Here is a 14437-nt window from a genome sequence, read left to right on the forward strand (position 1 = left end):
GCGGCCGCAGCAGCAGCGAGCAGACGAAGATCCGGGTTTCCCTGCCGCCCACGCAAACTCCACCATCTGCGCATGCGCGGCCATAGAAAAAAAGGGCGCGCATGCACAGATGGTGTTTTTACTTCCGCAACCCTACATCGCGAAAAATCGATTATCGCGAGGGGTCTTGGAACGGAACCCTCGCGATAATCGAGGGATCACTGTATAAGGGTTTATAAAAATATATGTAGAAAATGTTTAAGAGAAGAAGGAAGAATTTACATTTATATTGTAAATAGTCACCATCTAATACAGATTAACTACTAAATTCAAATATTCAAAGTAATATAACAACAACACTTATCTCTTGCGTTAAAAGAATCATACATGCAATTGTACTGTTAGTTCTGTTGTCACATATTAAGAACAAGTCTTTGAACAACTCTGGTTGTATGACATCAAATCTATTATAGGCTTATCCGTTGTAACTGGAGTAGAAAATTCAAAATCACTTTTAAGTATCTACCAAAATGAAAATTGAATCATAAGCTTTATAGCTCAGACTTTAAATGCAACCTTCTCAAATTTGGTGCCTTCAAGATGTGTAAGGATTACAACTGCTAGAAAATCCAGCCTTGTAAACTATAATGCCAAAGAATTTGAGGAGATATGGACTCCAGTTCAGATATTATTTAATATTTAGTTTCTACATTGACCTCAGTAAAGTTAATGGAAGCATTATGTAACCCTTCTCCTTTTTTTAGGAATTTTTTAACACTACAACAGAGTCCTATTACAAAACAGTGGCAAGAAAAACCATTATGTCTGGGCAACAGTGGTTCATGTCAAGGTTTCTTTACTGGACACATTTTAGGATTTGGTGAAGATGAATTGGGTAAGACATTGTTATTGTTTTATAATATATTAATTGGAATTTAGCCATTTTTATAAAATAAACTGAAACATAATTCCAGAAAGAGCCATTTAGTTAAGTGTCGTTTGGTGGGACCCAGGGGAAGAGCCTTCTTTGTGGCGGCCCCGACCCTCTGGAACAGCTCCCCCCGGAGATCAGAACTGCCCCCACCCTCCGGAGATATTCTGGTCCAATGCCATGAAGGGCTTTATAGGTCAAGACCAAAACTTTGAATTGTGACCGGAAATTGATCGGCAACCAATGCAGACTGCGGAGTGTTGGTGTAACATGGGCATACCTTGGGAAGACCATGATTGCTCTCGCAGCTGCATTCTGCACAATCTGAAGTTTTTATCTTAACTTTTATTTGCCCTTTTAAAAATGAGGATGTACATTTCTGCAATGGTCACTTTATTTAATCCCTTCTACATATTAATATCCATAATATTGTACTTTTCATCATAATGCATATGTTGCTTGATGTGTTTAGTGAATGACAATATTTATTAATTTATTCTGCTTCATTGACAGGTGAGATTTACGTCTTAGCAAGCAGTAAAAGCATGACACAATCACATAATGGAAAACTCTATAAAATCATTGATCCCAAAAGGTAAGAAGTGAATATGATAAGACCTAAATCGAACAAATAAATAATAAAACTGAGAGCCAGTTTGTTACCTTAGTTAAGGCATCAGGCTAGAAACCAGGAGACTGTGAGTTCTATTCCTGCACAAGGCATGAAAGCCAACTGGGTAACCTCGGGCTAGTCACTCTTTTTAAGCCCGACTCATCTCATAGAATTGTTGTAAGGAAATTAGGAGGAAGGAGCATTAGCTATATTTGGTACCTTGAGATATTTATAAAATGATAAAGGTGGGATAAATTATCAGAGCTGCACTTTCAGAAGCTAACAAGCCCAACTAGCTAAACAACCCAACCAGCCAGCCACAGACCAGTAGATGTGGAGTTGAAGTCTTCAATGAAACACAGCAGCAGTAGGAAGTCTGGGAAAAATATATTTACAGTGATCCCTCGATTTTCGCGGTCTCGATTTTCGCTAAACGCTATACTGCGGTTTTTCAAAAAATAATAATTTAAAAATAGTCCGCGGGTTTTTTTCTACACCACGGTTTTTCCCGCCCGATGACGTCATACGTCATCACCAAACTAACGTCTGCCATTGCTGATTGGCCGAAATCTCGGCCAATCAGCTTTGCCATCGCAAAAAAAAAGTGGCATACAGAAGAATGAATGAATGGATGACTGAGTGAATGAAATTCAAACACAGGTGAGGGCTGGGGCTTTTTATTCTGTCATTGTTTAAGTGCTTTTTAAGAAAGGAAGGAGGGAAGGAAGGAGGGAAGGAAGGAGGGAAGGAAGGAAGGAGGGAGGGAAGGAAGGAGGGAGGGAGGAAGGAAGGAGGGAAGGAAGGAGGGAGGGAAGGAGGGAAGAAAGGAGGGAGGGAAGGAGGGAGGGAGGGAAGGAGGGAAGGAAGGAGGGAGGGAAGGAAGGAGGGAAGGAAGGAGGGAGGGAAGGAAGTAAGGAGGCGGGCATTCTAAAAGCCGAGAAGCCGTTGCCGCCAGCGCTACTGCAGGAGGACTCATGCCCCAAGAAAGCCGGTGAGAGGGGAGAATCGGGCGGGGGGTAGCGGCGAGGAGGCCGGAGGCGCTGGGGGGGGTGGCTGACATTAAAAAGAACCATTGACAGCCTCCGCACTTTCGTCGCTCCCCGGCTCCACCATCTGCGCATGCGCGGCCATGGAAAAAGGGCGCGCATGCGCAGATGGTGTTTTTACTTCCGCACCACTATATCGCGGATAATCGATTTTCGCGGGAGGTCTTGGAACGTAACCCCCGCGAAAATCGAGGGATCACCACTGTACTTCTTATTTACACTACTACTGTATGCTATCTTTGCAATACATACATCACACCAGTATCTAACTAGTATCTTACTACAACTATCTTAGTTACAATAACTCACAGGAACCAACGGATCAATACAGCAACTTCAGAGTACACTTCGCACAGAGCAGGATCAGAGATCAGAGAGAGAGAGAGAACGAACAGCAGAACAGCAGCGAGCAGAGAGCTCTTGCATATTTAAACCTGATGAGGTTGCTGCATGCTTAATTGCCTCAGAATGACTCAGCCTTCTCTATGTAGGCTTTTCTTCTGCATTGAGATATTACCTCAGGATATGCTTAATCCTGACATAAATTTAAAAAGTGGATTATTTTGTTCTACATCAGCAGGTTGCATATGGAACAGGTGATTTTTAAAAAAAACAGAGAAAAAAGGAGCTGCTAGTGGTTCACATGATTAGTTATACAGGGTGAACCCTGACATCAGTTTATCTTGCAAGGCAGGGGTTTTCCTTCTGTGTTGCCTCTCTGGGCACATTAGCATTACTCTAAAGAGTCCCCCAGTTCCAGGGCCCTTAAGAGGGCTGCCTGGGCTAATTGATTAATGAAAATATACAGTGTTCCCTCGCTTTTCGCGGGGGATGCGTTCCGAGACCGCCCGCAAAAGTCGAATTTCCGCGAAGTAGAGATGTGGAAGTAAATACACTATTTTTGGCTATGAACAGTATCAAAAACCTTCCCTTAACACTTTAAACCCCTAAATTGCAATTTTTCATTACCTTAGCAACCATTTAGATTATTACTCGCCATGTTTATTTATTAAAGTTTATTTTAAAAAAATATTTATTAAAAGCAGATGAAAGTTTGGTGATGACATATGATGTCATCGGGTGGGAAAAAACCATGGTATAGGGAAAAAACCTGCAAAGTATTTTTTTAATTAATATTTTTGAAAAACCGTGGTATAGACTTTTCGCGAAGTTCGAACCCGCGAAAATCGAGGGAACACTGTACTTTGGCTATAGGCAGGAGCAATAATTGCTGGAAGTCAATGGAGCACCCATGCTGCCTGCAAAGCACGTCAAGCCAAGATAGGCCAGCTAAACTATTAGGACTTGGTTAGATAAGTGGCCCTTCGTTCCCACCAATATTCCAGCTCAGTGACGTACAAATGAAATAATTGGTTGCAAGAATTGGGTATGCTTACTCTAGAGAAAAGGGCGACATTTATAGCAGTATTCCAGTGTTTGAGAGGCTGCCACAAAGGAACGGGGGTCAAATTATTTCCCAAAGCACTAGAAAGCAAGACAAGAAACAATGGATGGAAACTAATCAAGGGGAGTAACAACCTAGAATTAAGGAGAGACTTCCTAACAGTGAGGACAATTAACGATTGGAACAGCTTGCCCTCAGAGGTTGTAGGTACTTCACTGGAGATTTTTAAGAAAAGGTTGGGCAGCCACCTGTCTGAAATTGAATAGGGTTGGACTAGAAAACCTAGAGCAACTCCTATAATTAAATTAATATTTGCACATAACTTTTTCAGTATATTGAATATTGTAAGCAACTTTTCTAATACACTTTTTTTTAAAAAAAAAAAGCTACACCATGTTCTGTCGGGCTCTCTGGTAGACTCCTCCCAAAAATTCACAGGTACAAATTTCAGACACACACATGTTTGAAAATTCAAAACAATGTTCTTTATAATGAAAATTCACTTAAACCAAGCACTCTTTTGGTATAGCAAAGAGCACTGGTCTCCAAACAAACTGGTAATTTGTACAAGTCCCTTATCAGTTCTGTGATACTTAGCTTGCAACTGTGAGGCAATTCACAGTCCTTCTTCTTTCACAAAGTGAAACACACTTTGCTCTGCTTTAGTTTCAAAGCGGGGAAAAATCAGCACACAAAAGGTCAAAGTCAGTAAAGCAGTCACAAAACACAATGATCAGATAATCCTCCACAATGGCCAAACCCACAGGCTGCTATTTATAGCAGCCTCACTAATGACCACAGCCCCACCCAACCACAGGTGGCCTCATTTTCTTTGATAATAATCTCTCAGTTGTTGTTGCCTATGCATCGCTCTCCGCATGCGTGGCTGTATCATTAACACTTGTTCTGAATCCAAGGAGGAGCGAGATAATTGATCTCCTTCTGAGCTGTCTGCCACACTCTCCTCCTCCCTGTCACTCATGTCTTCTTGGTCAGAGGAGCCTTCATCAGCAGATTCCACCGGGGGCAAAACAGGCCTGCAGCATGTGGATGTTTCCCCCACATCCACAGTCCTTGGGGCAGGAACTGGGCCAGAGCTAACCACAACACACCATATACATATGCATTTGTATGTGTGCCTTTTTGTATAGCTTCTACATATAAATGTTTTAAATGTGCGTTTAATTTTTCATGAAAAAAAGTTTCTCTTTTTAAGAAAATTGGACAGGATCTAATATGAAGGGTTGAAAATAAATTTATAGAAATATATATTGTTAGATCTGCAAGAACTGACCGAGGTAGGGAAGGTGATCCTGGAGCATTTGCTTGTAGTAGGGGAGAAATAAAAAAAGCTTTTAAACTATAAATTAAATAACATGGCATGCCACAGAAAAAGTTCTAATGATTTGTCATGGATCTGTCATTGAAACAACATGTTATTAATTAAGAAGCAGATGTTACTGTCAATCATGCTCTTCTATTTGTTTTGTTTATTAAAGATTTCTAGTGAAAGTATTTTTATAAAACAAATAGTACTCCACTTCACTGAGATTGTTTAGTCTGTTGGTGTGTGGATTTAGGTGAATTTTACACCTTTAATCCACTGTTAGTTTCTAATTACAAGGAGGCTGTTTGTTTGACCTTGGATTTGTGCTCTTGTTACCCCACCATTTAGTATGGCCTGGAGTTGGCATATCTTAAAGACCAGACCTCTCAAAGCAAAATTCTCTGTTCAGTATTTAATGTGTGGCCTATCTGTCTGGAATAAGACCAGTGGCAGACAATGTAGTATAACCCGAGGACAGCAAATACATTGAAATACATATGAAATGAAACTGATAAGGAAAGCACATTTTGTGGGGTGTTTTATATGTTTACATGAGCATAAAATAACACTTAAAGCCTTAAGAGTCTCAAAAAGTATACTGAAAAAGAATACAGTGATACCTCATCTTACAAACGCCTCGTCATACAAACTTTTCGAGATACAAACCCGTGGTTTAAGATTTTTTTGCCTCTTCTTGCAAACTATTTTCACCTTAAAAACCCACCGCCGCCCCTGGGATGACCCGCCTCCGGACTTCCGCTGCCAGCGAAGCACCCGTTTTTGCACTGCTGGGATTCCCCTGAAGCTCCTCTCCATGGGAAACCCCACCTCCAGACTTCCGTTGACAGCGAAGCGCTTGTTTTTACGATGCTGGGATTCCCCTGCAGCATTGCAAAAACACAGAAGTCCGGAGATGGGGTTTTCTATGGAGGGGAGCCTCAGGGGAATCCCAGCATTGCAAAAACACAGAGGTCCGGAGGTGGGGTTTCCTATGGAGGGGAGCCTCAGGGGAATCCCAGCAGTGCAAAAACGGGCACTTCAGCTGGCAAAAGGGGTGAATTTTGGGCTTGCACGCATTATTTGCTTTTACATTGATTCCTATGGGAAACATTGTTTCATCTTACAAACTTTTCACCTTAAGAACCTTGTCCCGGAACCAATTAAGTTTGTAAGACAAGGTATCACTGTAATAGTAATAATATATAATTAGAGCAGTTGCATACCTCCCTGATACCAATAAGAGCTCAAAAAGTTGGCCTCCTCCGGCTCTCGTCGACTAAGCAATGCAGGTTGGCGGGACTACGGGGGAGGGTCTTCTCTGTGGCTGCCCCAGCTTTTTGGAACCAGCTTCTACTCAACATTCTCACCACCCCCACCCTGCTGGCCTTTCGTAAGGCCATGAAGACCTGGCTGTGCCTGCAGGCTTGAGGGTCATAAAAAAAATTACACTCTAGGTGGCCAATTTTATGAATGGTATGCATGTGTATGATAGTGACTGTTTTTTATCTTATGGGGTTTCGTTTTATAATGTCTTATTTTACAAATGTTCGGGTGGGTGGGTAAGTAGGTGGGTAGGTGGGTAGGTAGGTAGGTAGGTAGGTAGGTAGATAGACCCCCCCCTTTTCTCCACACATCCCAAGTTCTACTTTCTCATGAAAATGCAAACTTCTGAATCTATGGAAATATATTCCTGGATTTTCTTGACAGTTTCGGTCACTGGGATTTGTGCGGCTGAAGGCAGTCTCGTAGATATTCTGGTCCAATGCCATGAAGGGCTTTAAAGGTCATAACCAACACTTTGAATTGTGACCGGAAATTGATCGGCAACCAATGCAGACTGCGGAGTGTTGGAGTAACATGGGCATACCTAGGGAAGCCCATGACTGCTCTCGCAGCTGCATTCTGCACGATCTGAAGTTTCCGAACACTTTTTAAAGTTAGCCCCCATGTAGAGAGCGTTACAGTAGTCGAACCTCGAGGTGAGGTTCGACTACTGTAATGAAAAGCATGGCCAATACCTTGAAAGCAATAGAATAACATACATTTCAGGTACCTAGTAACAGCAGAGATCTTCTCTTATTTTATATTCATACCTGCATGTAGTCTCTATAGATAGCAGGGAAATTAATATTGTTAGGCTACCTAAAATAAAAAGATGTTTTTTTAAATTAAGAAGGCCACTGGTGTAAGGACACATTAGCTTTATTTTTATATGTAGATGGATTTTTGAAGTATTTTATGAAAGCTGCCAACTCTAACTAAGACCTAGGAAACCTACCGCTCTCCAATTGCTATAATTTCCAGCATTCCAAAAAACATAAACACCTCACATTCCACACCCCTGCCTTTCCTTTTTTTCCCCTCTCTCCCTACTTTAATTTAAAGCTTTATTTGCTCATTCATTCCTTTCCTCTTAAGAAGGCAGGTTTCCTGTTTAAAATTTTAAATAATATTTGATTAGGTATTAACTATATTTTGTCCATTTCATTTAGTAATATTTATGTAGGGCTAGCACAAACGGGATGTTATAATAGAAACATAGAAACATAGAAGTCTGACGGCAGAAAAAGACCTCATGGTCCATCTAGTCTGCCCTTATACTATTTCCTGTATTTTATCTTACAATGGATATATGTTTATCCCAGGCATGTTTAAATTCAGTTACTGTGGATTTACCAACCACGTCTGCTGGAAGTTTGTTCCAAGGATCTACTACTCTTTCAGTAAAATTATATATTCTCATGTTGCTTTTCATCTTTCCCCCAACTAACTTCAGATTGTCTCCCCTTGTTCTTGTGTTCACTTTCCTATTAAAAACACTTCCTTCCTGGACCTTATTTAACCCTTTAACATATTTAAATGTTTCAATCATGTCCCCCCTTTTCCTTCTGTCCTCCAGACTATAGAGATTGAGTTCATTAAGTCTTTCCTGATACGTTTTATGCTTAAGACCTTCCACCATTCTTGTAGCCCGTCTTTGGATCCGTTCAATTTTGTCAATATCTTTTTGTAGGTGAGGTCTCCAGAACTGAACACAGTATTCCAAATGTGGTCTCACCAGCGCTCTATATAAGGGGATCACAATCTTCCTCTTCCTGCTTGTTATACCTCTAGCTATGCAGCCAAGCATCCTACTTGCTTTCCCTACCGCCTGACTGCACTGTTCACCCATTTTGAGACTGTCAGAAATCACTACCCCTAAATCCTGTTCTTCTGAAGTTTTTGCTAACACAGAACTGCCAATACAATACTCAGATTGAGGATTCCTTTTCCCCAAGTGCATTATTTTACATTTGGAAACATTAAAGTGCAGTTTCCATTGCTTTCACCATTTATCTAGTATGATTCAAAATGAAATGATTCAAAAATGATTTAAAATTCCTTTTTTTTTTTTTTGGAGGGTATTTTTAAAAGTTGTTCTAATAAACATAATTACTCTGATTTGTTTAAATTTACCAAGCATTGTATTTCCAATAAACACCTGGATTAGAATAGAATAGAATAGAACAGAACAGAATTCTTTATTGGCCATGGGTGATTGCACACACAAGGAATTTGTCTTTGGTGCATATACTCTTAGTGTACATAAAAGAAAAAGATACATTTGTCAAGAATCATGAGGTGCAACTTAATGATTGTCATAGGGATCAAATAAGCAATGAGGAAACAATCAATATTAATAAAAATCTTAAGGATATAAGCAACAAGTTACAGTCATAAGTGGGAGGAAATGGGTGATAGGAATGATGGGAAAAAATTAGTAGTAATAGTAGTGCAGACTTGTGTTGAGTATATTATTTGTTTAGCAAAGTGATGTGTTCGGGAAAAAACTGTCTAATTATCTCGGTAGCAATGTTTTGAGGGTAGGAATTGAGACAGTTTATGTCCAGGATGCAAAGGGTCAGTAAATATTTTCACTGCCCTCTTTTTGACTCGTGTAGTATACAGGTCCTCAATGGAAGGCAGGTTGGCAGCCATTGCTTTTTCTGCAGTTCTGATTATCCTCTCAAATCTGTGTCGGTCTTGTTGGGTTGCATAACCAAACCAATTAGTTATAGAGGTGCAGATGGCAGACTCAATGATTCCTCTGTAGAACTGTATCAGCAGCTCTTTGGGCAGTTTGAGCTTCCTGAGTTGGCGCAGAAAGAACATTCTTTGTTGTGATGGGAGAAAAAGGTTTTGATGATGTTTTTGATGTTAGGTCTTGAGATATGATAGAACCTAGAAGTTTGAAGGTCTCTACTGTTCATACTATGTTGCCTAGTATTGTGAGAGGTGGTAGGATGGGAAGTTTGTCTCACCACAGAAGGTTGAAGAAAGGCAGAAGAATAAGAGGGAGATTGTGATCCCCTTATATAGAGCGCTGGTGAGACCACATTTGGAATACTGTGTTCAGTTCTGGAGACCTCACCTACAAAAAGATATTGACAAAATTGAACGGGTCCAAAGACGGCTACAAGAATGGTGGAAGGTCTTAAGCATAAAACGTATCAGGAAAGACTTAATGAACTCAATCTGTATAGTCTGGAGGATAGAAGGAAAAGAGGGGACATGATCGAAACATTTAAATATATTAAAGGGTTAAATAAGGTTCAGGAGGGAAGTGTTTTTAATAGGAAAGTGAACACAAGAACAAGGGGACACAATCTGAAGTTAGTTGGGGGAAAGATCAAAAGCAACATGAGAAAATATTATTTTACTGAAAGAGTAGTAGATCCTTGGAACAAACTTCCAGCAGACGTGGTTGGTAAATCCACAGTAACTGAATTTAAACATGCCTGGGATAAACATATATCCATTGTAAGATAAAATACAGGAAATAGTATAAGGGCAGACTAGATGGACCATGAGGTCTTTTTCTTCCGTCAGTCTTCTATGTTTCTATGTTTCTATGTCAATTATCCTTGACTTAATACTGATTATTAACATGAAATATTTTATTGAGACTGGCAGAAATATTGGCTGAAATGACCACATAATACTGAAGTTATTGTTTTAAAATTAAGCTAAAACAGAATATGTATCTTTGATATTTGAAAAAGTGAATCTTAGTATATTCATAGCAATGGCAAGCAAGATTCTATAGCGGAGAAAGTTAGTGGGGGAAATTGCTCAGTTCATGTAAATAATTCTAATGAGTTGGAAAACAGCAAAAAGGCAACAGAAGACGCCAATACGGCTGTTTAAATCTTAGCAAAGATCTGAAAACAAGAAAGAAAATATGCATGGAATGGAAAAATTGCCAAGTCCAAAGGAAAAACATAAACAGTAACTTAAAACTCTGGAGTTGGTGTCAGAAAGTGAAAGCTCAGAATAATAAACCTTCTTAAGATGCGTTCAAAGAAAAAAGACAAGATATTATACCAGCTGTTCAGTGAAAAACAGTCAAGGTAACAAAGGAAAGAGAACAATCCAACTTCTTTGTTAAAGAAGGCAAGAAAGCTTGTGTTATTTCATGAAACGGTACTGGGAAGTGTTGTGGTTAGCTCTGGCCCAGCTCCTGCCCCAAGGACTGTGGATGTGGGGGAGACATCCACATGCTGCAGGCCTGTTTTGCCCCCGGTGGAATCTGCTGATGAAGGCTCCTCTGACCAAGTAGACATGAGTGACAGGGAGGAGGAGAGTGTGGCAGACAGCTCAGAAGGAGATCAATTATCTAGCTCCTCCTTGGATTCAGAACAAGAGTTAATGATACAGCCATGCATGAGGAGAGCGATGCATAGGCAGCAACAACTGAGAGATTATTATCAAAGAAAATGAGGCCACCTGTGTTTGGGTGGGGCTGTGGTAATTAGTGAGGCTGCTATAAATAGCAGCCTGTGGGTTTGGCCATTGTGGAGGATTATCTGATCGTTGTGTTTCGTGCCTGCTTTTCTGACTTTGACTTTTTGTGCGCTGATTTTTCCCCGCTTTGAAACTAAACAAGAACAAAGTGTGTTTCACTTTGTGAAAGAATGACTGTGTGAATTGCCTCACAGCTGCAAGCTAAGTATCACAGAACTGATAAGGGACTTGTATAAATTACCAGTTTGTTTGGAGACGAGTGCTCTTTGCTATCCCAAAAGAGGGCTTGGTTTAAGTGAATTTTCATTATAAAGAACATTGTTTTGAATTTTCAAATGTGCGCGTGTCTGAAATTTGTACCTGTGAATTTTTGGGAGGATTCTACCAGAGAGCCAGACAGAACAGGAAGGATGAAAGGTTAGAGGACAAAAAATATCCCTATCTTCATAACCAATGACTCTTCAGATCAATAACTCTTAGAGTGGTTAGAATTCCAGAGCAAACTATAAAGTGACTTGGAATTTAGGTTGACTGCAAACTGAAGTCACCAGTGTGATACAGGTGGGGGGGGGGGGGGGAATCAAACACAATTTTCAAACTACACTAAGGGAATATGATTTTAAAATTGTTGGGTGTAATTGTTCCACTTTATTTTGCATTAGTCAGACTCCGTTTCAACTCTTGTGCTGAGATCTGGCCACTCTGTTTTATGAAGGATACATATAAACTGGTCGTTCAGAATAAGTTTGTTTCTATTAGGAGAAATGGAAGTGGCTCAGAGTATTTAGTTTTGAGCAGTCTAAACAGAAGATGGGGTAGATTAGGAAAACTTTTCAAAAGCTTGAAAGGATGTCACAAAGGTCAGGAGTTGTCCACCATCATTTAAGAGTCCAAGACACAAAAATTCATTTAGGTTATAGTTATACAGATTCTGATTTAATGTTAGAAAGAAATCCTAGCAACAAAATTAATACAACAATGAAAACAATAACCCAGAAGAGTGACTTCCTGGATTTGTTCAAGTAAAGACGAGAGAGCCATCTCTCAGGGATACTTTAAAGTTGATGCTTACATATATCAAAGGATTTGACTTGCCCTGTAGTCCAATTCAAATTCATGAATATATGGTTCACTAATAAATGGGATAAAATATTAATACATGTTAAAATATATGTTAATCTTTTATTTTACTTTTTAGAGAATCATATATTCATAAATTAATGCAAAAGCTATCCACAAAGAGCAATTAAAGAAAGAAACCCACCTAGGGGTATTCTGAGCAGAGACAGGTTACAAGCGGTGTGCCACAAGGGTCTGTTCTGGGTCCTATTCTTTTTAATATGTTTGTGAGTAACATAGGGGAAGGTTTGGTAGGGAAGGTTTGCCTATTTGCCGATGACTCTAAAGTGTGCAATAGGGTTGATATTCCTGGAGGCGTCTGTAATATGGTAAATGATTTAGCTGTACTAGATAAATGGTCAAAGCAATGGAAACTGCAGTTTAATGTTTCCAAATGTAAAATAATGCACTTGGGGAAAAGGAATCCTCAATCTGAGTATTGTATTGGCAGTTCTGTGTTAGCAAAAACGTCAGAAGAGAAGGATTTAGGGGTAGTGATTTCTGACAGTCTCAAAATGGGTGAGCAGTGTGGCCGGGCGGTAGGAAAAGCAAGTAGGATGCTTGGATGCATAGCTAGAGGTATAAAAAGCAGGAAGAGGGAGATTGTAATCCCGCTATATAGAGCGCTGATGAAACCACATTTGGAATACTGTGTTCAATTCTGGAGACCTCACCTACAAAAAGATATTGACAAAATTGAACGGGTCTAAAGACGGGCTACAAGAATGGTGGAAGGTCTTAAGCATAAAAGGTATCAGGAAAGACTTAATGAACTCAATCTGTAGAGTCTGGAGGACAGAAGGAAAAGGGGGGACATGATCGAAACATTTAAATATGTCAAAGGGTTAAATAAGGTCCAGGAGGGAAGTGTCTTTAATAGGAAAGTGAACACAAGAACAAGGGGACACAATCTGAAGTTAGTTGGGGGAAAGATCAAAAGCAACGTGACAAAATATTATTTTACTGAAAGAGTAGTAGATCCTTGGAACAAACTTCCAGCAGACATGATTGGGCAATCCAGTCACTGAATTTAAACATGCCTGGGATAAACATATATCCATCCTAAGATAAAATACAAAAATAGTATAAGGGCAGACTAGATGGACCATGAGGTCTTTTTCTGCCATCAGTCTTCTATGTTTCTAGGTGGATTAGGTGATTCCTTTCAATAAAAATATAAATAAACCTTGAGGTCAGCTGCAATTCTTCAGTATAGTTTAGCTCTAACGAAATTATTTATTATTTATTATTTATTAGATTTGTATGACGCCCCTGTCCGTAGACTCGGGGTGGCTCACAACAATAACAAGAACAATGTAAGAACAAATCTAATAATTTAAAAACACTAAAAAACCCATTATTAAAAGCAAACAAACACACAAACATACCATGTATAAACTGTAGAGGCCCGGGGGGGGGATATGTTTGTTCCCCCATGCCTGACGGCAGAGATGGGTCTTAAGAACTTTACGAAAGGCAAGGATGGTGGGGGCAGTTCTAATCTCCGGGGGGAGCTGGTTCCAGAAATGATAATTGATTGGCACATTTGTCTAATAGTATGCACTGAAAAACCTTTCTCAATAAATCTCCTTGAATATGTAAGCTCAAAATTAGCTTCGGAACAAGAGTCCGTTTTATTCCTCCTCCCCTGCAGCTCCCAGTCTTCTTGCATAGACTGCTCTGTGGTCTTCCCTTTATAAGGCAAAAATACCTATAATGTTTATATATCGTCCTATTTTCTGATGTGTGCAGGGAAATCCTGCATCTGCTGTCATAAAGTATGCAATACATAATTGAGCAACTATAGCTCCACCAGCCAGTTCTTTCCCGATTCATCTGTCAAAACGCAACGCAAGTGGCCTCCTAAATTGATAAATTCCCACAGTGCCTGTTGACCCAGCTGCCAAGGCCTCGTCCAGCAGGTGTTGTTTTTATGACCACCCTGACAGTAATACAAACTGTTTAGCAGTTGCATTGACCTCACAGCTATTAACACTGATACAGACTTCATCTGTATAGCTAGTTTTCAAATATGACAGAATTGCTTAAAGACTAGAGGTCACGAACAAGTATACCATATAAGAATAAATTTGATATGCTGCTGAGCTTTTCCAAAAAAAAAAATCCAAAAGCTGGAAAGGTTCTTTTCCATACTTCCCACTTCATTCCCTTGCAGTAAATCAAGTAATGAGCACTTGGCAAACTTCCCAGTAAGAAAGCAAATGTACTGAAA

General features: G+C 39.8%; 1 protein-coding gene across 1 annotated transcript in view; it reads left to right on the forward strand.

Moving 5' to 3' along the window:
• Nucleotides 1-14437, forward strand: part of HHIP (hedgehog interacting protein) — a 111462-nt gene that overhangs the window by 90312 nt on the left and 6713 nt on the right. The window contains exons 10-11 of the mRNA XM_070756647.1: nucleotides 744-874; nucleotides 1424-1505. Of these exons, the coding sequence (XP_070612748.1) occupies nucleotides 744-874; nucleotides 1424-1505 (213 nt within the window). The remainder of the gene's footprint in view (nucleotides 1-743; nucleotides 875-1423; nucleotides 1506-14437) is intronic.

Source organism: Erythrolamprus reginae, chromosome 7, assembly GCF_031021105.1.
Source record: "Erythrolamprus reginae isolate rEryReg1 chromosome 7, rEryReg1.hap1, whole genome shotgun sequence".
Taxonomy (NCBI): Eukaryota; Metazoa; Chordata; class Lepidosauria; order Squamata; family Dipsadidae; genus Erythrolamprus; species Erythrolamprus reginae.